Here is a 23,405-nt window from a genome sequence, read left to right as displayed (position 1 = left end):
TACATAAAAAAAGGACTGCAACGATAGCCAATGTTTCTTATCTTCTGAAGGGTCATTATTAAATTACTTACAGTGTTTATAGATGTTTGATAGTTGAGTTGATTGGTGGGGAAAAGGGTATGCGTAACCTGAATTCCTTGAATGCACGCGAGAGATCTCAAGGATGGCCCATTCTTGTTCGTCGAAATGGTAAAATTATAACATTTGTCTCAGTCGTTGTATGTTACATTTATCTTTCATAGCCTTTTCAGTTAGCAAACGATAACATGCGTGTATTTAGACAAGACAGCATTATAGAGACAACACACATCACAACATTAAAACGTGCAATTCCGTGTAATTTGTGTTTGCATCGTTTTATGTATAATAAATGATGATATTTTTGTGTTTCCAACAGATTGTTTTCCGCAAGATTGGCCGATATAGTAAAGCCCTTTTGAAGCCTGCATGGGTTGCGTTGTAAACAGCAGCATGGGCAGCGCGCATTCCAACCAGTCTAAATATATCTGTGAGGGTTGCAAGAGGGGAAGGGCAGGACGACAGCCAATTCTTGGAAGATTTAACCGTCGTGGGCGAGATATATAAATTGTCTTTTAAAACGCACCATAAAGACTGTTTCATTAGTGAGGCAAGGTGGGAACGAGTCCAAGATGCCGTCAAATCAGAATTCCAGAACCAGGACGCGGGATCGGAACAACGTCCTGAGCAGACCCGAATTTATATCCCTTAACCAACCCCTGCGAGGTGTCAACTCTGACAGCCGGGGCACGTCAAGGAGACCTTGTCAAGCCAAGCACCAAGCAAGCCAGTCAAGTGAGCATTCGCAAGAACCTACCGACAATGCCAACAAGGATCGGAAAGAGCCCGCAAAACTTCCAGAGGAAGACTGTATGCTGCTGAACCCTTCGTTCAAGGAGATAGCAATGAATTCTCTCCTCGCCATTGACATTTGCCTGTCCAAGCGCATGGGGGTCTGCGCTTACACGTCGTCGTCTTGGGGGAGCGTCCGTTCCATGGTCACCCTGCTCGCGCTTACTGGGCATGGCCTCACGTGGATCTTTGGCACTATCGTGTGTCTAACTAGGAGTAATACGCTGGCTGGACAAGAAGTCTTGGTCAATCTACTGCTTGGTAAATACAGCCTTCCACTCAGCACTCACCAAACTATTGTGCAACTCTGTAACGTATTCACTCAAACCGCAGTGTTTTATAGAAGTTTATTAGACTATTTATTCAAATGGAAATGCATTTTCAAATGGCAATTCAATGTGCAAAGTGGCAATGCAATCCGCAATTCAAATGGCAAAGCAGTTGTCAAATGGCAATTCAATGTGCAAATGACAATGCAATCCGCAATTCAGTGAGTATTATTTTGAATAACATTTTGAATGAACACTTATCATATCATATTGACAAGTTTTTTTAAAACTCTTTATTGAAATGGGAATGCATTTGTCAAATGACAATTCAATGTGGGGCAGCGACACAGCGACCCCAGTCTATTGCATTAACGTGTCACCACGCTCTTTTTGGTGCAAAATTCAAATGGAAATGCAATCTGTCAGTGGATCGTCAAGGCGGGTCTTCAGTTTGGATGTCACTTCCTCATTCAGTGACTTGGATAACATCAGAGCCTGTCTGACGGTACGTGTCCACTACAGCGTTTTTTAACGCTCTGCACCGCTTGCCTTCCCACAGTACACCACGCTCGGGGTCGTGTTGGACAAGTTATACAGATATGTAGTTCTCTAAGGTCACTGTTGTAGTCATGGCCAAGCGTGCAGACTAGGGTTCATGTACTCACAATATCGATAAAAATACCACTTTCACACAACATTTGTGTAAAAATACAGAATTTTTAAGAGTGCAAGATTACAAGAGAATACATTTTACGCCACCGGTCTCTCAACCAGTCGTTTGTAGGCTGGGCTAGCGAGCTAGCAGTGGCACAGAATAGTCACGTAAAGTGAGGAGATTGAATTTAAAAGTATAAAAACACACCAGGGACACTGACAACATCGGCAACCCTGCACCATCTTTAAATTCAGGCTCGTCACATTACGTAACTTTGTTCTGAACAGAACTGGGTGTGCAGACACATACGATAAGTTTCTCCTCCATCTTGAAATTGTAAAACCTAGAAATGTTTACCATGACCAACAGTTGCTACGTTACAAGAAACCAATCCGATTGGCCAACGCTAGCGTTTTCACGCTCCTCATTTACATAAAATTTAGAAAATCCAAATTGCAACCCTCCGCTCCGCTTGCCTTCCCACAATGCCCTATGCGAGTGTCAACGCCCGATTTAATTGAATGAATTGGAAGCCGACGCCCCGCGCCGCCCGCTCCGCTGTAGTGGACACGCACCGAAAGAAGAGCCTATCCACTCCCTATTAAGCCTATTGTACCGAATTTGGTTGCAGTTCCACAAGAGTTCCACTGGGGGCGATTGCCGGCATGAGGCAATTAGTGCAAAATGAATGGGAGTCAATGGAGCTAAACTGATAAATTTGTCTCTTTCGCCTGATTGTCGTTAAGAAATCTCAGATTTGATTGTAGTTTTTGCATGTTCAACATGGATTATAGGTCAAAGTTGAATGAACGAGTACTTATGTCCTTTCGATTTCTTACAGGGTGAGTCGTTTTTGCCCATAACACGCTAGCATTCTGCTAATGAATGCTGATTGGTAAGTGAAGGACTAACTACGACCAGAGATCCCGCTTGATGGCATCCGAAGCGGAACCAGAATGTCAGAGCATTAGCAACAACATTAGCAAGCCAAAACTCTTTCTAGCATGTGTATTGACCATAGAGCTATGGTTTATTATACGCTTGCAACTAGCTGTACGCGTCATACTTTGCGACAACCAGTCGCGTGCATAGATTTATATGGTTCCGAGCGTGTGAGCTAAGGCATTGCAGTGGCAGAATGGGGTACAACTCAATAAGAATCAGAGACATGATGCAAACTTTACGGAAATGTATGCTGTCACTGTATAGTTTTCCTTTTACTTGTTTTTTTAAATAGGCTATAGGGCTAAATATAGGGCTATTCTAGATGGAACACATCACATATGTTGCTTTTTTTCTTGTGATTTGAGTATGATTTCCAACGCATTGTATCGGATTAAATAAACTGCTAACATGAACACCTAGCTCCGTCGTTGTTCTCGCCAGGCAAAGAAAGCTTAATAGTTATTTTGGTAACAGAAATCTTTCATAATGCAGACTTACCATAGCTTACTGTCAACTGTATATTCAAACGAAATGCCACGAAATTCACACTGCCTTCAATTTACATATCAGTGTAGAAATGTGGCCTGTGTTTTATATGTTCAACCTACAAAATCAAACGCCTATTAATGGATATAACGTGATCTAATAAGACTTGGATATAATGTAATAAATAAAAGCTTGAGAAGTGTGTCTAAAATATACTTTATTTAACATTTTCCTTTGAAAGGGGCATATTAACAGAACTAGGCCTTTAAACAAGACGTTTCCATCAGATATAAGTGGGGGTGAAACATAGTCACTGAGGACCTTCATTGTCCCACAAAAGCAGTCTGGCTTGATGACACGACCAAAAAAAAGAATAATGGGTGTGTTTAACAAAAGCTTCTGAAGGCAAGACTAATCATATTTATATAATTTCTTATTGTGGTTACCAGTTAAAGTATTAATCTTCGTCTTTGCTCCAGATAGACATGTCAACAATCTATGCTCACGCTTAACATAATATAATATTTGCCATCATGTCATGAACGTTTTTACGAAAAATCAAATCTATTTTAAAATAACAGGAATAAACTTTATTAACAACATTTCATGTATGTGTGACAACCATTTGCTAAACTTGCTACAACAGGGCAGGCAACTTAAGCCATTTCTTTCAGCTCCAGGTAAATCGTCTATCGGCCAATGTGAACTTTTGTGCTCGTGCCCTGTTAGTATCCGCGAACACATTTGCAGGCAACTTTTATTGACGTAAGCAAATAAATGGGGTGCTAGTTTACCCATTTCGGATTGGTTTCAAACTTAGCAAAAATCAGGAAAAATTCTTCTTTGAAAAAGCTAGTAGTATGAGGCAGGTTCGAGAATCGAACAAAAATTATTGGGGGAGATAGTTTTGTAAATGTTGACTGGAGTTAATAGAATAAAAACGACCGGAAGAGCCGGAAGTCTAACAAGAAATGCAATACCACCTACATCCACCGGGGCCGCTGCTTCAAGGCGAGGGGTGGGGGCTTGGTATTGACAGGGAGAGCCTTACCTGTCAGCTGTATTGTCTATGCCTCGAGAAAAAAAGGAAGTGACCAGTGCTTGCTGTAAAGCAGTATCTTTGGTCGTACGATGTGTATGACGTCATTGACATTTCAAAAGGCCTTTTAAGACAACACCCAGCAGTATGTATGTTTTTTGCCTCCCCTTTCGAATTCAACATTCAAATTATTAGACAAAAAATGATATCCTGAGAAAAGTGGATTTTGAGGGGTAAAGCCCCATAGACCTCCATTCATTCTGCACTGGACCGTTAGCACCCTCATATGGAACTAGAGTGGAACTGCAACCAGTTCAGAACCCGGAAGTTTCCCGAGAGTGGGAGTTCTCCCCATATTAGGGGGATTATGTTGTGTCCTTGGGCAAGGCACCTCACCCTACTTTCCTCAGGGGGAATGTCCCTGTACTTACTGTAAGTCGCTCTGGATAAGAGGGTCTGCTAAATGACTAAATGTAATGTAAATGTAATATTAAACATTCTCTGACGTTATCCAAGTCACTGAACGAGGAAGTGAAGTCCAAACTGAAGACCCGCCTTGACGATCCACTGACAGATTGCATTTCCATTTGAATTTTGCACCTAAAAGAGTGTGGTGACACATATATGGTAATGCAATACACTGGCGGCGCTGTTTCGCTATGGAAGCAAATCGTGACCAAAATTCAAATGCATTTGCAGAAATGCTTTTTCATTTGGCTGCATTATTTGACTCATAAATGAAATTAGTAATCAATCATCCTATTTGCATTTTAATTTTCTTCTTCAAGAGTGCTCAATCTTTGACTTAATTAAAATGAAAAAGAAATAGACATTTGAGATTTAATTTTCAAAATATGTCCCAGCAAATAGATACCAAAATTCTATTTGAAATGTAAAATTTGAAAATGAAAATGCATTTCCAGAAATGCATTTTCATTTTCAAGAACGTGGTTGCAAAATCGTGACCACAATTCAAATTCAAATGCATTTCCAGAAATGCATTTTCATTTTAAGAACGTGGCTGCAAAATCTTTAGAGCAGCGTTCCCCAACCGGTGCCCACCGGTCCGCGGGTCATTTCGTACCTGGCCGCACAAAAAATTATTAATAACATTATTTCCTTTTAATTGATTATATCGGAGTCTGAAAGACGTTTTATTCTGAAAAATGACCTGATTCTCTCATTCTCTGCGGGCCTTTTCTCCTGAGCAAGAAAGCTCTGCAAAGACGTTTGTTTACTCATTTTTTAGCAAGTTTGTGGGCTTTATTGAGCGGTATCATGCGCGTCTCTTCCTCTTGACACATGACAAGTGATAGTTACCACTCAATGAAGCCTGTTTGAGACAACAACTCTATCGGTGTTTTGGATGAAGTCTATCCTGAGATCGCCACTAAAGCACTGAAAACCCTGCTTCCATTTCCAACATCAAGCGGGATTTTCTGCCGTGACAGCAATCAAACAAAATTATGGAATAGGCCTAAACTGGATATAAGGAACGCACTTCGGGTGTCACTGTTGTAGCTTATAGTCACACACAACAGTGGGATTGACGCATCGAAAGCTAGCTAGTAACAATATAACGATGGAAAACCAGGCTAAGAAACTTAAAGATGGGGCTGAAAAATTTAGAGACAAAAATGCATCACATTCACTAGACAGGGTTTGTCAATTGAAAAAACGGCTGTTTATTTGACATAAAACTCCCAAAACTATTTTTCGCTCAAATCAGCTGAACTATTTTTCTCGCGCGCTCTGCGCGCTTGCATTAGGTGTGGAAGTCACTAACTAGGATCACGTCAAACCCAGAATGTGCATGCATTAGCAGCGCAGCTGTCCAGGGCTTATCTTTCCTCCCAGTCCGCCCCTGCCGGTCCGTGAAAATATGTCTTACATGAAAGCGGTCCGTGGCGCAAAAAAAGGTTGGGGCCCGCTGCTTTAGAGGACACATCACAGATCATGGCGCTCCCTCAAATTGTGCAAACACTGTTAGAATTAGCTGAGCAGGTAGAATCTAATAATATATCTGAGTCTGATGCCCGTGACCGAGTAGAACAAGTCATAGAGAGCTTGGCTGCATACTCTGCCGTCACAGATTTACACATTAATAGTAGCTCTGCCACTGTTTTAGTCATTGTTTGACATCAAGTTGCTCAGTCTGTGATGCGTCCTCTAAAGACCCGGCAATTCAATCAATTTCCCGGCACATTTGCAATGTAATGCAATGCAGATGTGCACACCGCCCCCTACCGAACAAGATGGGTAGCTCGGTCAGCAGGGAGCTGAAGAAGAGCGGCTACTGACGTCACTCTGCTGCGCTGCTCAGAATGCTTTTTCGTTCATTTTGCATTTCTGCAAATGCATTTGAATTTGAATTGTGGTCACGATTTTGCAGCCACGTTCTTAAAATAAAAATGCATTTCAGGAAATGCATTTAAATGTTCAAATTTTACATTTCAAATTGAATTTTGGTATCTATTTGCTGGGGCATATTTTGAAAGATTGAGCACTCCTGAAGAAGAAAATTAAAATGCAAATAGGATGATTGATTACTAATTTAATTTATGAGTAAAATATTGCAGCCACATTCTTAAAATTAAAAAGCATTTCTGCAAATGCATTTGAATTTTGGTCACGATTTGCTTCCATATTTCGCTGCCCCACATTGAATTGCCATTTGACAAATGCATTGACATTTGAATAGAGTCGAAAAAACCTTGTCCATATGAAATGCAAAGCAATAAACATTCATAATTTTTTAAATTCAAAATAAAACAAACTGAATTGCGGATTGCATTGTCATTTGACAACTGCTTTACCATTTGAATTGCGGATCGCATTGCCACTTTGCACATTGAATTGCCATTTGAAAAATGCATTTCCATTTGAATAAAGAGTCTAATAAACTTCTATAGTCAATCAAGTTAGTTTATTGTCAAGTTATGACAATAAACAAAATAGAGAGTAGGACTGCAGCGGAGCACTTTCTCCTCTCTGCTCAGCCTGGCAGTGACAAACACGGGACAGAGGATAAATCATCATACAACGTAATAGGCCTAACTAGCTAGCTGTCGTTCTAGTTAGCTATATTTTACTGTTTAAATTAATATTCGCAATGTAATTTTTGTTATGTTGATGGGAAACTAATTATTCATATTTAATTAGGCCAAATCGTGAAATAATGTTTCAGCTAAAAACTTCAGCTAGCACTAGTCCTAATGCTAGTGGTAGAGTTGGGGCCCTGAGCGTTTTCTTTAGAAAAAAAACGAAGGTTGATACTTGATAGAGTAATTAAAAAAATAATAAACAACATCTTAACCTCTTGGATGTTGACAGATACTGATTATTTATTTTCTATTGGCATTTTTTTAATTTCAGGTCATATTCTTTCTAGACTAGACAAAATATTGTAAACATTTAGCAACATTGCATCTTAAACGTCTTAGCCTACTTCGAGGGCAAACTCAAGTGCATTCATTTTGAATTCTTTTAAGACAAATGTTGTCATATTTTCTAATTTAGATCAAATCTAACCTAGGACATCACTGTTTACATTTACATTTAAGTTTTGCTTGACTACTTCCAGACCGATTAAGAAAATCACAGGACCTGATAATGTGCATAGGGAGATGAAGCAGGGCTGTAGCTATCCTGCAACTGGTAGATTATGATCATGCACACAGTAAGGAGAGGACAGGGATGGATTGAGTTAGGGAGGGGAGAATAGCATTTAGGTTAACAAGTAACGCAAACCAAATTATGTAGTTGATCTCTTTGGATTTTGCCCAGGTGCAGATGTGTGATTCTGTTCAGTGCCTGCTGTCAGTTCTAGCTCATTTTGAGCAGGGAGGAGATTTAATGTTATATTATTTGAGGCACATGGTTTTCACTTACATAATGCATAATACTGTAGAACGAAATACACACTTATGTGTAAACTTTTTTTATATAACTTGCTAATATCAACATGAACTACAACCGACTCCGCTCTTGCTTCTCCTTTTTATCACAGCCCTAATACTGGATATCATGACTGTGGCCGGAGTCCAGAAACTGGTCAAGCGTAAAGGACCATGGGAGATGAATCCGGGTTTCATGGACTATGTCGCCATGGATGTCTACTCCTTCCCTGCAGCCCATGCCAGCCGAGCAGCCATGGTGTCTAAGTTCCTTCTGTCGCACCTGGTTCTGGCCGTGCCCCTTCGCATCCTATTGGTCCTCTGGGCTTTCCTAGTTGGCCTATCCCGGGTACTGCTGGGGAAGCATCACCTGACCGACATAGCCTGTGGCTTTGCACTGGGCCTGCTACACTTCAGTCTGGTGGAGACTGTGTGGCTGTCCTCCAGTGCCTGTCAGACGCTCATCTCCATAGGCACACTGAGCTGGAGCCCCTTTTATTGAAAACATCTGCTAGGTTAATGTTATTAAGCTCATATGATGCTCTGTAATCAAGAATATAGACAATATGCCACCTTGTAAATATGCCTGTCTTGAAAAAAGAAAAAGGGCTTCATAACAGCAGTATGGCTTTTCTGTAATATCTCTGATGAATATTTACCACCCACACTTCTAAAATCTTTGCACATTGATCATGAGTAATGTTTTTTTAATGTCAGCATGTGAAAAAGGTTAACAGGGCAATAGTTCAACAGGACAGGAAACATGGTTGTATGTGTTTGATCTATGCTCCCACTTTTGACTAGAGTGTGTCACTCCTTTTGCTTGAGCCCCAATGCTGTCGGGTCCTGTTCCGATTCTTCCTGTTCCTCAGACTGCACCTAGGGTCACTTCTTTCACTTTTTCCTCCTTTTCCCCTCTTCCTTTTTTTCCCAACACAAATAGCTAACTCTTACACCGACCTCTCTTTTCAAAAATTAAAGAATATATATAGTTGATGTACAAATTGGACTGTGAAATGTATGACAATGATCAGTGAAGCTTTGTTGCATATTTATGTAAAACCTGTGCAAAGTACCGTATTTTCCGGACTATAAGTCGCATCAGTCAAAAAATGCGTCATGAAGAGGAAAAAAACATATATTAGTCGCATTTATTTAGATTTTTTTTCCACAAAATACAAGACCAAGAACAGACATTTAATCTGGAAAGGCAAGTTATTCAACTACACAATGGCACACAAAACAACGGTCTAGGTCCGGTATGTTAACATAATACATTAACATTTATTCAGCTACACAATAGCATTAAGAACATACCTGGAAGGCTGAATAGGCTAAATTAACATAACAAGCTAGCGAGTCCAACAAGCCAGTTACCGGTAAGCTAGCTCACCAAGCTCCCGATCTCATTCCACATCACTGAATTCGTTGAACTCGTTGGTTCTTGTCAGTCAGTATGAATTAACATTTAAAAACATGTTAAATTATATATATTTTGATATATAAGTCGCACCTGACTATAAGTCGCAGGACCATCCAAACTATGAAAAAAAAGGTGTGACTTATAGTCCGGAAAATACGGTAATATGATATACAATCACCTGTTGATATGGACATGAGCTGTATATATTTCCACTGGGAAATGTAAATTGTTCCAAAACATGGTGACAACATGTAATTCTGTTTTTGCTGTAATTCCATTTGGTTTGTGTGAAAACAGATAAGTGGCTGTTGTGTAGATCAGGGATTCTACTACTGGATTACACAATGTTCATCCATGTCAAATAGTGAGCTGAGTTTGCACCTTTCTAGCTAATTTATCTGAGGCATTAATGTGTATCACACATTGTTTGTCAAAGCATTAACCAAACAGATAAACATGGTCCGTTTGTTGATGGTGCTGATTTTATGCCTCGCTGAGTCAATAAGTCGTGTCTATGTGAATGTAAAGATCATTCTTTGCATCGGGATTGAATTTACCAATGGTATTGTGTGTGTGTGTGTGTGTGTGTGTGTGTAGCACTGCTAGCACTGCTACTCTAGGTTTAAACGTTTTGACAATCTATGCTGTTCTGAAATCATTACTATATTATTTTGGGTTATTGTTGTCTTACGGAACATCAATGTCCATCACATAAAATACATATTGCGATTTATCCTATTGATTATTTTAGTCAACATGTTGAAATTTTACCCTTTTTGCCACAATGAAAAGATTGGAGTGAGTTGGACCAGTTTGTATATTGCTTGTGAGCAAGTCAGCATGTTTCTTTTGTACAAGGGTGACAAATTGTATTTTAATGCAATGCAAATTTTTCAATCAAATGTTCAAAAGGAAGCCTTACAAGCTGTGAATGGTGGATATACTCCATTAGTTATTTCTGAGGTTGTTTATGCATGAAAACATAAAGAAAGCTTTTGCGATACATTTTATTGTATTTTTTTGTAGATGAAAAGTTTGCATTCTCTTTGATAATGCAATGATTTGAACATTGTGTATTTTAAACTATTTATTTTACAGTTTTGTGGTATCACAAACCGAAGAGTAAAAACAATTGGACAGCCAGCTACATGGGTTTTTGTTATGCACTTGAAAATGAAACGTCCCTTTTTCAGGATAACGTATTTCAAAGATAATTTTGTAAAAATACAAATAACTTTACAGATATTTATTGTAAAGGGTTTAAACAATGTTTTCCATGCTTGTTCAATGAACCGTAAAACAATTATTGAACCTGTGGAATGGTCATTAAGACACTAACAGCTTACAGATGGTAGGCAATCAAAGTCACATTAATAAAAACTTAAGACACTAAAGAGATCTTTCTACGGACTCTGAAAAACACCAAAAGGAAGATGCCCAGGGTCCCTGCTCATCTGTGTGAACATGCCTTAGGCATGCTGCTTGGAGGCATGAGGACTGCAGATGTTGCCAGGGCAAAAAATGACAATGTCTGTACTATGAGATGCCATAGAAGACAACACTACAAGGAGACAGGACGGATAGCTGATCATCCTCCCAGTGGCAGGACACGTGTAACAAGACCTGCAAAGGATCAGTACATCTGAAAATCACACCTTTTGGACAGGTACAGGATGGCAACAACAACTGCCCAAGTTACACCAGGAATGCACAATACCTCCACCCGTGCACAGACCGTCTGCAATAGGCTGAGAGAGGCTGGACTGAGGGCTTGTAGGTCTGTTGCAAGGCAGGTCCTTATTAAACATCACCAGGAAAAATGTCACCTATTGGCACAAACCCACCTGGACTAGACAGGACTTGAAAAAAGTGTTCTTCACTGACATCTCAACACAGTTTTGTCTCATCTAGGTTGATTGTCGTACTTGCCTTGATTGTTAAGGGAATGAGCGCTACACCAAGGCCTGTACTCTGGCGCGGGATCAATTTGCTATTTGAGGGTCCGTCATGGTCCATGGCAGTGTGTCTTAGCATCATCGGACTGAACTTGTTGTCATTCCAGGCAACACTGTGCGTTACAGGGAAGACATCCTCCTCCCTCATGTGGTTAGCTAACCCTAACCCTTCCTGCAGGCTCATCCTGACACTACCCTCCAGCATGACAATTCCACCAACCATACTGCTTTTTCTGTGCCTGCAAGACAGGAATGTCAGTGTTCTGCAATTGCTAGCAAAGAGCCCGGATCTCAGTCCCATTGAGCATGGATCGGAAGGTGAGGGCTAGGGCCAGGGCCATTTCCCCCAGAAAGGTCAAGGAACATGTTAGTGTGGCTTGGTGGAAGAGGTTGGTACAAAAATGGGAGATGAACCTCTCACAACAACAACAACTGGTAAATCTGGTGCAGTCCATGAGGTCGATATGAACTGCTGTACTTAATGCAGCTGGTGGCCAGATACTGACTGTTACTTTTGATTTAGATTATTATTATTTTTAACCTATTTTTACTGTGTTGCGGTATTCTGGTGTTGTGGCAATCTTTCAGAAAATGGAAACTGATCATATTCAAATCCATCCTTAATATGTGCCATTCTGTGTTTTCCTCTTAATTACCAACCCTTAGCAACAGTTACCTGAATCCTCTGGTGCCAGTTGTTCAGAAGTGATGTGATCGGATTTCAGCTATTGGATTAAATCTTTGAAATGGGTTGTTCAAAATAAAAAAAGCATTCTGAAATTGTATTAGATCACGTAATCCAGTTTTGGTTTTGGTCTGGATAAAACCTTCCAAGATGTTTTGTGAAAAACTTTTTAGTAGGACTGGGATACCTTTGATCTAAAATATCTAGATCATTCTGATCCCAGCAGAAGGTTGGATTCATAGTGGATTTCAGGAACAAAATGTAATAAAAGTTGAAATTGGTCAAATAAAACTATATTTGTATCATGTAGTACATACATTTAATAATATGAAAGAGCAGAAGTACAGATTTGTCTGGCAGAGGAACAAATAATTCTTTCCCAACTTCAGCAAACCAAAACCAGACTTGAGATCCGCCTCCTAATAGGAGAGCTTCAAAAATCTGGTCTCTCTACAACAGAAGACGAAATCTGAAAGTTCTTTAATTTAGTTAACTATTGGACATTTAGACCTTTTTCTGATTTTGAAACACACGTTCAAAATATTCACATTGTATTTGTACAGAATGTATATAATTTTTTTTTTTGTGGGTCAGATGGTAGCTCTGACAGTTTGGATTGTTTTAGTTTGCCTTTTTCTGTCTCTTCAAATCAAAACACTTAAAAGTGACCCCATGCTGGCTATTGAACTTGTTCTTTAAGTAGCTAATAGCGTACATTGTTATATGTAGTCCCTTTTATAACACTGGGAATCTGAATTTGGTCAACATTGGATTGGGTTATCCAATCCAATGTTACTTTGAAAAATCAGCACAGAAGTAAGATTGATTACTTGATCCTGGATAGCAAAACATGGGATTTCAAAATCCAGATAATTCTGATCCAAATTAAACTTTTTGAACAACTGGGCCCAGATTATAATTGTATTACATGACAGAAAGGACCTGTACAGCTGATGATGTATACAACTTTGTTGAACAAGTTTTTTTGTGTGTGTGTAGTTGCACTGTCTGTGTTTCTGCATGTTTTAATATACTGTAACTGCACTGAAAAAAACTGTATTAAACAGGTCAAATTCCATGCATCACCACATACCATAGCCTAATGATGGCTTGCTTCACTGATTGTGACAGCTCTTTGGACTTCATATTGAGAGTTGACAGCAACAGATTCCAAACACAAATACCACACTTGAAATGAACTCTAGACCTTTTATCTGCTCCTTGTAAATGAAATAATGAGGGAAAAACACACACCTGGCCATGGAACAACTGAGCAGCCAATTGTCCAATTACTTTTGGTCCCTTAAAAAGGGGGGGCACATATAAAATGTGTTGTAATTCCTACACCGTTCACCTTATTTGGATGTAAATACCCTCAAATTAAAGCTGAAAGTCTGCACTTAAAGCACATCTTGGTTGTTTAATTTTAAATTCATTTTGGTGGTATACAGAGCTAAAATGATGAAAATTGTGTCAATGTCTAAATATTTATGGACCTAACTGTAGGCCTATATTAGCCTGGTCCTAACCAGACTCTCGTACATTGAATTTGTACAGAGAGTCTGGGCTCGCTCCATTGACAAACATTAACTTCCTTGAAGGCGGGTACTCTGTTGCATTTTAAAACTATTGGATCTGCCCAGAGCCACTCTGGATCTGCCAAAACCAATTGCTAGCGTTCACCTTAGCCAACTCCTTCACGACTAACAGAGCTAGCTGGAAAATCAAACTAACCCCGTGGGGATCAAAGATTGTTCTTGCTCCGGCTTTAACTTCTGGATATTCGCCAGCGTTGCCACAACGGACCGAATGGCTTCGCTCGCATCTTTCTCCGCTGCCATTACGGAACTACAACACAAACTAGCGCACAACATCAACGTCATCGTTCTCAGCCACTCCCTCTGTTCGCTGATTGGACAGGTAGAAAGTTAACCAGAGACATCTGACTTACGTACCTCAAGCCCAGACACAGTACAGAAGCAAAATCAAAATTGAGCGGAAGTACGTAGGAGGGCAGAGCCAGGCTAATACTTTTGGCTGCGGCTGTACAACATGGTTAATCTATTCATAGCGTGAATGTTTGCAAAGCAAACTATGAGGTAGAAACCATTATGACATTTACATTTAGTCATTTAGCAGACACTCTTATCCAGAGCGACTTACAGTAAGTACAGGGACATTCCCCCGAGGCAAGTAGGGTGAAGTGCCTTGCCCAAGGACACAACGTCAGTTGGCATGACCGGGAGTCGAACTGGCGACCTTCGGATTATTAGCCCGACTCCCTCACCGCTCAGCCACCTGACCACCTGACTCCCCCCTCCGACATACAGTCCGTCATCTGATAATCAACAACAGGATAGCCTACATAGCTAGGAGAATAACTAAGAGTCTATATTCCGACCAATTTTAGATAGTTTACTGTCTGATCAGCCTCACATTCTTTTCCTGTCAATCATACACGCAATGTCAACCAATTATACTGCATCAGGGAGGGCCGAGCCAACTCACGCACACACACACACAGTCAGATGAGTAGTCGAAACTCGGAGGAGAGCTATAACAAATCAATGCATTTTTAACCCTTGTGCTGCCTTCGGGTCACATGACCCAAAGGTTCATAACGAACCATCGTTGTGTTTACCCAATTTTACCCAATACAAAAACAAATAAAAATAATTTTCTTTTAACCTTTGCAATGTGGGGGGTCTGAGACAGCCCAACGGTTAAAAGAAAATGCTTCACTTTGTTTTTGTATGCGGTAAAGTTGTCGCAATACGACGGTGGGTCACAATGACTGATGGGTCAGAATGACCCGAAGATAACACAAGGGTTAAAGACATTGTGGTTAAGGTAGAGTAAATTTAATAATTGAATTAGAATTGTTTTCACACCTATCATAGTCAAAGTCATAGTTAAAACATAAAAAATTTTAAGAGCCGTTTGGCAGCCAAAAGAGACGGCTCTTTTCAGTGAGCTGAGTCGAACGAGCCGGCTCACGAAAAAGAGCCGGAATGCCCATCACTACTGTATATAAAGATGGACGGCATGACAGCTCCGGTTGCAACGAAAGTGAAGCCAAAGCGTCTTGATTGCCCCCTGGTGTCTGGCTGCAGTATAGGTCATAAGTTATTCCTCCTCCATGATAGCGGATGTATGGAACGGTACACTGAAGTCACGGTTCAGTTCATACCGCGGTTCAGACATCACGGTTCGGTACGAGTTCGGTACAACGGAGGGAAAAGCAAAACAAACCAGGTTCCTCTATGTGTGAATACGGCGCATTGAAGATGACATGTAAATTCCGATTGCGTCAGTAATATTTTTGGCCCTATTTGTATGTGTATCTAATGGCTGGTTAAGCACTGTAGGGAGGAGAAGTTGAACAGTTTTTTTGGTCTCGTTCCAGTGATTGGCACACCTGGGTGATGGCGGTGGATATTTTTAGTCATTTAGCTAGCACACCCCAGATACGTTATATGCGTTAGCATGTTGTATTTCCACTCACATGCTGTAACGCCAGAGCCTTCTGCAGCTAATTGGCTGCCACGCTCGGCATCCCCGGAGTATTAGGACAATCGGCTACACCTGTGTCTTGTTTAGTTTTAGTATTTAAGTGTCTGTTTGTGGATTGTCTGGTGCGAAGTCTTGATCTTGTTTTGCAGTTCAGTCCGAGCCTTGTCGAGTATACTTATACTATTACTGACCTTAGTTTTCTAACTCCGTTTTTGGATCTCCTGTATTGCCCTGTCTACCATGTACCGATCATTGCCTGTCCGACCATTCTAATAAATCTGCGCTCTGCGCTTGGATCCAACCCAGTCTGGTATATCCTTACACATACCCCACAACCAGTGACGTACGGTGATGTCAGTAAGAGGCTAGGCACTTGAATGGGAAAATGTGTCCAAACTTTTGACTGGTACTGTACATGTTGAAGAATACAGGATCGAAGTGTGCAAGTGAGATTTTCGCTTGTCGTCCGCAGTGACCGGACAGTAAAAGCACTGCTTATTCTAAAAAATGTTTTGTATTTGATTATGCGTAACTGGTATATTCGTCATCGTAACGTCTAAAAAATTGGAATAACACAAATATTGCATATATAAATCACAAGAATAAACAGTAAAAATACAAATACAAGTTTATTAAATAAAATTATTTAATAAAAATGTTTCCGTTTGAATTTTGGCAGGGTAGGCAGTGCCGAAGTTTTCCTAAACTTGCAATCTTGCAATCTGTCCCTGTACTTACTGTAAATCGCTCTGGATAAGAGCGTCTGCTAAATGACTAAATGTAAATGTAATGTAAATGTAAATCTTAAAAATGCCGGCGGGTCCACTATCTCTCTCGGGTCGCCACCACTCGCCATACTTGTCCTTATGGTGCTAGCTATCCTATCTCTGATCTCTCACGGCGGCGCCAATCAGAGCTTCAGAGATACAGATTAGATGTCCCTAAAGTACACGAGTATCTAACAGTAGTTCCGCATTACATTAATTAATTTGCACGCAAGTTTTATTTATTTTTATACCGTGTATTCTCCGTGTAATTTCATGCACCGAACCGTGACGCCCTTACCGTACGGTTTGGTACGAATACATGTACCGTTCCACCCCTAATGGAAGCCCATTTCCGCCAGTAAAAAAAAAAAAGACAAATTAAGTCGAAATTACGAGATATGCAAGTGAGTCATAATTATGAGATACTTAATCGAAATTATGAGATACTAAGTCATAATTATGAGATACTAACGGTGCGTGTCCACAACAGCGGAGCAGGCGGCGTGGCGTGTCAGCTTCCAATTCATTGTCAATAAAACCGGGCCATGGGCGTCGATAGGCCCCTTTTACTGGGGCACGTGCCCCAGTATAAATCTGCTGTGCCCCAGTAGAATATAAAGTTTGAGTTTTAATAATTTACTTTATTAGTCAGTGCATTAATTTAGATTGGTAATCCCGTAAAAAATAAACGCAGTATCCCAATCAACGCTCGTAAAAGCCACTGCAGCACGCACACAGAAGTCCAGGTGTCTGACTCGGCACACAAGTCAGAATTGAGGTATGCTAAGAAAACATTACAAAACTAAAGAAAGTTTCTAAATGAGACCTACCGATCATCTAAAACATATAGACATTATTACATGAAGCTAAAAAAAACACTATTTGCGCTCAAATGAATGCGACAAAAATGTGCGAGCTCACATTAACTACTATAAATCATTTTTTATTAACTGTAGATCTTTTTACTCGCCACGAAAGTTTGCATCATTCATTCTGGTTGGCGTCTACATGCCTCCGTAGGCTAGCGTCAACGAGGCTCAACGTGTGCTCGCCAGCCAGATACTGAGTGTGGAGCATGAAAATCCGGATTCCTTGGTTATTGTGCTAGGCGACTTTAACAAAGGCAATCTCACTCAAGAACTCCCAAAATATAGACAATTCATCAAATGCCCTACCAGAGAAGGAAACACCTTGGATCACTGCTACTCTACAATCAGCAAAGCATACCATGCGGTCCCCCGAGCAGCACTGGGTCACTCTGACCACGCCATGGTCCACCTGATTCCTGCATACAGGCAGAAGCTAAAGCGCTGTAAGCCTGCTGTGAGGACATCAAAACAGTGGACCAGTGAAGCTATGGAGGATCTGCGGGCGTGCTTGGACTGCACTGACTGGGACATGTTCACGACTGCTACCAATAGTCTGGATGAGCTCACAGAGGCTCTGACATCATACATCAGCTTCTGTGAGGACTGCTGTATACCAACACGCACCAGGGTAAGCTACAACAACGACAAACCCTGCTTTACAGCTAAACTCAGAAGGTTGAGGTCAGAGAAAGAGGCCGCGTTTAGGAGTGGGGACAAAGACAGTTTCAAGGAGTCGAAGAACAGGTTTAGCAAGGTGGTGAGGGAGGCTAAACGACTGTACTCAGAGAGACTAAAACACCAATTCTCTGCAAACGACTCTGCTTCTGTCTGGAGAGGGCTCAGGAAGATTACCAACTACAAGCCCAGAGCCCCCCACTCCACTAATGACTCCCGCCTGGCCAACGACCTGAATGAGTTCTACTGCAGATTTGAAAGACAATTGGACAGTCCTGAACTACCCCTTCCCACCCAGGAGGCCTCCCACCTCCCCCCCTCTACAGTGACGACTCTCTCCATTCAGGAGGGTGAAGTTAACAGACTTTTCAAGAGGCAGAAATCCCCGCAAAGCAGCTGGGCCGGACTCTGTCTCTCCAGCCACCCTCAAGCACTGCGCTGACCAGCTGTCTCCGGTGTTTACCTACATCTTTAACACCTCCCTTGAGACAAGTCATGTGCCAGCCTGTCTCAAGTCCTTCACCATCATCCCTGTGCCCAAAAAGCCAAGGCCAACAGGACATAATGACTACAGACCCGTCGCCCTGACCTCTGTGGTAATGAAGTCTTTCGAGCGCCTGGTGCTGGCACACCTTAAATCCATCACTGACCCTCTACTGGACCCCCTGCAGTTTGCCTACAGAGCCAACAGGTCTGTGGACGATGCAGTTAACATGGCCCTCCACTTCACCCTACAGCACCTGGACTCCCCAGCATCCTATGCCAGGATCATGTTTGTGGACTTCAGTTCTGCCTTCAATACCATCATCCCCGCCCTGCTTCAGGACAAGCTCTCCCAGCTGAACGTGCCTGATTCCACCTGCAGGTGGATCACAGACTTCCTGTCTGACAGGAAGCAGTGCGTTAAGCTGGGAACACAAGTCTCTGACTCCCGGTCCATCAGCACCGGATCACCTCAGGGCTGCGTCCTTTCTCCTCTGCTCTTCTCCCTGTACACCAACAGTTGCACCTCCAGTCATCCGTCCGTCAAACTCCTGAAGTTTGCGGACGACACCACCCTTATTGGGCTCATCTCTGGTGGAGACGAGTCTGATTATAGGTGGGAAGCGGCCAACCTGGTGACCTGGTGCAGCCAGAACAACTTAGAGCTCAATGCTCTTAAGACAGTGGAGATGGTTGTGGACTTCAGGAGGAACACAGCCCCACTCACCCCCATCACCCTGTGTGACTCCCCAGTCAACACTGTGGAGTCCTTCCGCTTCCTGGGCACTATCCTCTCCCAGGACCTCAAGTGGGAACTGAACATCAGCTCCCTCATCAAGAAAGCACAACAGAGGATGTACTTCCTTCGGCAGCTGAAGAAGTTCAACCTGCCAAAGACAATGATGGTGCACTTCTACTCAGCCATCATTGAGTCCATCCTCACCTCCTCCATCACCGTCTGGTACACTGCTGCCACTGCCAAGGACAAGAGCAGACTGCAGCGTATCATCCGCACTGCTGAGAAGGTGATTGGCTGCAATCTGCCTACCCTCGAGGACCTGCACACCTCGAGGACCCTGAGGCAAGCGAGGAAGATTGTGGCCGACTCCTCCCACCCTGGACACTCCCTGTTTCAGTCACTCCCCTCCGGCAGAAGGCTGCGGTCCATCAGGACCAATACCTCACACCACAAAAACAGTTTCTTCCCTTCCGCTGTTGGCCTCTTCAACAAGGCCAAGGGACCACACTGACTCTAATGACTTCTTGCTTAAAACACACTGCTTTTTGCACTGCATTACAATAATGGTATCTTGTACATTTGTATTTTTTGTAATATTTGTATTTTTTATTTTTATATTGTAATTTACGGCAACTTATATTTTATTTTATTGTAAATTTAATTCTATTCTAATTCCACTTAGTACTGCTAGTTTATGTACCCTTAGTATAGATAGTCCACATATTTAAATTTTAGGTATATGTTTATTGTATGCACCTTCCTGCCAAAGCAAATTCCTTGTCTGTGCAAACTTTCATGGCGAATAAATCCCATTCTGATTCTGATTTCTATGAAAAGTGCTTAGTGGCGCAGTGAGTCAAGCGAGAGCGCCATCTTTCCAGTTCCGGCTCGTCCGGTCTTGCACAGAACAGTGGCTCGCCTTTTTCCTTGCTCCGAGACTCGTGCACGCTTGCAACTAGCTGTACACGTCATACTTTGCAACAACCAGTCGCGAGCGTGTGAGCCAAGGCATTGCAGTGGCAGAATGGGGTACAAGTCCGATCAAGAAGATACATCATGTGAATTTTACGAAAATCAATGTTATTAGTAGCTACTGTATAGTAATCCTTTCACTTGGTGTAGTGGCCGCTTGTCACTAACAAAATATCAATTAAACTTAAATTAATACTTCAAACAACGACTTCTAGCACCCTGTGAGGTGATGTACGCAGGCAAGACAAAAATATATTCCAGGCTGGATTCAGAGGTTGTGGCTGATTTATTTGTTCAAACTGAGCAAAACAATATGTTATCTCTCACACTGGTAAAAAACCATATGCCCATCACCCAGGTGCTACAGGCCACCTCCTACTTCCTACTTATATACACCTTCACCTGTGCCCACTACTGCCCTCAAGGGTCTAAGTCAAACATTGTATTTATTGAACTACATTACCAAATACATATATGTAAACAAAATCATAATAAACAATTTAATTAACAAATCACCACTAACTAATGTAGCTCCAACTCACCGGCCCCTAATTGTGCATTATCACAATTACTGAACTCTCAAAACAGAGCTACACCATGTAGTCAAAGTATATCAGGCACGGATGTCTTGCCGCACCTGCAAAAAAAAGAGAAAGAAAGAAAATAATAGAGGCAGACGAAGAGAAAGAGAGAGTCAGTCAATCTGATCACACTGCAGCCTCCAACAGCAGGCACAGCTTCGTCACAGGCCTCTCCAAGATGCTGGTCTTCATTCGAAGGCGGACAGAGCGCACAACCCCATTCACATCTGCTCGGACATCCAAAACCTTCCCCATCATCCAAGACCCTCTTGAGGCTGTAGCATCTGCCACAAGAACAACATCTCCAGGCATAAGGTTTCTTCTTACTGCTGTCAATTTCTGTCTCTGTTGCGAGTCAGATGGCTGAGCGGTGAGGGAGTCGGGCTAGTAATCTGAAGGTTGCCAGTTCGATTCCCAGCCGTGCCAAATGACGTTGTGTCCTTGGGCAAGGCACTTCACCCTACTTGCTTCAGGGGGAATGTCCCTGTACTTACTGTAAGTCGCTCTGGATAAGAGCGTCTGCTAAATGACTAAATGTAAATGTTGCATCAATGGCAGATACTCAAGAATCCATCTCTTCCAGAAGAGTTCTGCCATGTACTGTATCTGCTTCCATCTTTTTCTGACATACAGATCATTTCTGTCAAATAAACCTGGTGGCCTAATTGGTTTACCCTTCTCTTGTAACAGGCCTATCATTCAATATTGCTTCAACTTCGCAAAAAATTGTTTGGAGTGATTCATCGTCCAGGGTCTGCTGTTTAAGGACTGAGGTAAGAACACTCTTCACTGAGCGAATCAAGCTCTCCTAAACACCACCTTGATGGGAAGCTGATGGGGTGTTAAATCTCCATTCCATGCCGTCCTGAAGAAAGGCCCTTTGAATTTTACCATGATTCAGAGCAGTCAGACTCTCCTTGAGCTCACGGCTGGCTCCAACAAAGTTAGTTCCATTGTCAGACCTGAGAGTTGAAACTGGGCCTCGTTTGCAGATGAACCTTCTCACAGAATTTATACAGGAGTCTGTATCCAATGTGTATGCTACTTCCAAGTGTACAGCACGGCTGGTCATACAGGTGAAGAGCACCCCGTATCTTTTGAGAATACTTCTGCCTCTTTTAACTTCAATGGTAAAGAATATATTGTGCTTATTAAAGTTATGCATTGTGCTTATTAAAGTTATGAACTTAGAAGTGTGCTCAGGCTTAAACATTGGGTCTCACACTGGGTGTGGGAAGCAGGCTGTTCTTTGTGTCTCTATCTCTTCATTTTCAGAAACAACCTTGAAACCGGGTGGAGACGGCACCCGAGCAGGTGGGACGCGTAGGCAAGAACAACTCCCTGATGCACGAGAGAACAAGCTCAACCCTTTTTTAATACTTGTGTTTCAATTGCACTGTATAAATATATGCTGGGGAGGGACAGATAGCCAGTTGGACTTCGTGAACCAGCCCAAACTCTGTTGCGGGTAGGGAAACTTAGACAACCCCAGAGCTCTGTACTTGTTGATTTCCAACTGCTGCATTAAAGCTGATATTATCGGACCTCTGCGACTCCAGACCACTCTTTCTAGAACACAGATTTGTGTCATTGAATACCATCATTACATATTGGAATAGACACATAGACTTTGAATCCTTCAATGGGCCCAAAGTAATCAACGCCAACATGAGTGAAAGGGGCTTCATCAGGCAACACTCTTTCGGCAGGTAAGTCCGCCATCTCAGGGTCCACGCCAGGAATCACCTGAAGGTCTACATCTGATTTAGGCCATCCATCCTTGGTCTTATAAAGGAAATCAGGTCCCATCATCCATCTCCTTCCCCTCGAGAGATCTTCTGCCTTCATTCCTCTTGACGCATCATCAGCTGGGTTTACCTTTGTCCCACATATCTCCACTGGTCAATATCAGTTGCCTCCCTGATGACTGCAATTCTGTTGGCCACGAAGGTATAGAATCGCCGGTTTTCGTTTGATATATATTTAAGGAGTGGTCTGCTTCAGCGGAGCAACTGTGGCCTTCCCCATCATAAACGCAATATGTACTTTAGTATCCCTTTCCAATCTTAAGTAAGAGACAGCTCCATACTCCAACTCACTGGGATCAGAGAAATGATGAAGCTGTAAAGTGACAGGGTTGCCATAGTCATTAGGTTTAATGCAACGATCAATCCTGAACCTTGCCACCTTGTGGAGATCTTCCGACCAGCCAGCCCATTGTTTAGCGAAAACATGGGGAATATCTTTGTCCCATCCTAGGTTTCTTTTACAGAGTTCCTGCAGTAACAACTTTGCCACCATGCTGAAAGGAGCAAGGAAGCCCAACGGGTCATAAAGGGAGCTGACCACCGAAAGCATTCCTCTTCTCGTCTGCGGTTGCTCTTGTGCTGAGGCTAAATCCAAATTGGTCAGTCTCAACGTACCACTGTAGTCCTAATGTACGTTCAACAGGAAGTTGATCTGTATCTAAATCCAGCTCCCTCATGTCTTTTGCTCTGTGACCTTCGCTGACAGAGCGCAGTACTGCACGACTATTGCTGACCCACTTTGACAGAGTGAATCCTCCTTTCTGACAAAGTGCAG

The 23,405-nt window shown here is 42.0% G+C and overlaps 1 protein-coding gene and 1 pseudogene across 4 annotated transcripts; both read left to right on the top strand.

Moving 5' to 3' along the window:
- Position 1: 1 nt before the first annotated feature.
- On the top strand, positions 2–10,597 carry LOC136964032 (inactive phospholipid phosphatase 7). Of its 4 annotated transcripts, none has more exons than XM_067257912.1 (4): positions 2–189; positions 398–1,131; positions 1,566–1,644; positions 8,274–8,295. In XM_067257912.1, exons 2-3 carry the CDS (start codon positions 651–653, stop codon positions 1,640–1,642), a joined length of 558 nt encoding a protein of 185 aa, XP_067114013.1. In that variant the 5' UTR covers positions 2–189; positions 398–650; the 3' UTR covers positions 1,643–1,644; positions 8,274–8,295. The 4 variants fall into 4 exon arrangements, with proteins under 4 accessions (XP_067114013.1, XP_067114012.1, XP_067114011.1 ...); XM_067257911.1 differs by lacking the exon at positions 8,274–8,295 and adding an exon at positions 2,636–3,414; XM_067257913.1 differs by lacking the exon at positions 1,566–1,644 and adding an exon at positions 2,636–2,689 and having other exon boundaries at positions 15–189; positions 8,274–8,319.
- Positions 10,598–10,718: 121 nt separating this feature from the next.
- On the top strand, positions 10,719–13,603 carry LOC136964035 (uncharacterized; annotated as a pseudogene).
- Positions 13,604–23,405: the final 9,802 nt, after the last annotated feature.

The sequence above is a fragment of the Osmerus mordax genome, chromosome 20 (assembly GCF_038355195.1).
Source record: "Osmerus mordax isolate fOsmMor3 chromosome 20, fOsmMor3.pri, whole genome shotgun sequence".
Classification (NCBI taxonomy): domain Eukaryota; kingdom Metazoa; phylum Chordata; class Actinopteri; order Osmeriformes; family Osmeridae; genus Osmerus; species Osmerus mordax.
Note: the sequence above shows the minus strand (reverse complement) of the source record. Positions and strands in the feature narration are given on the sequence as shown.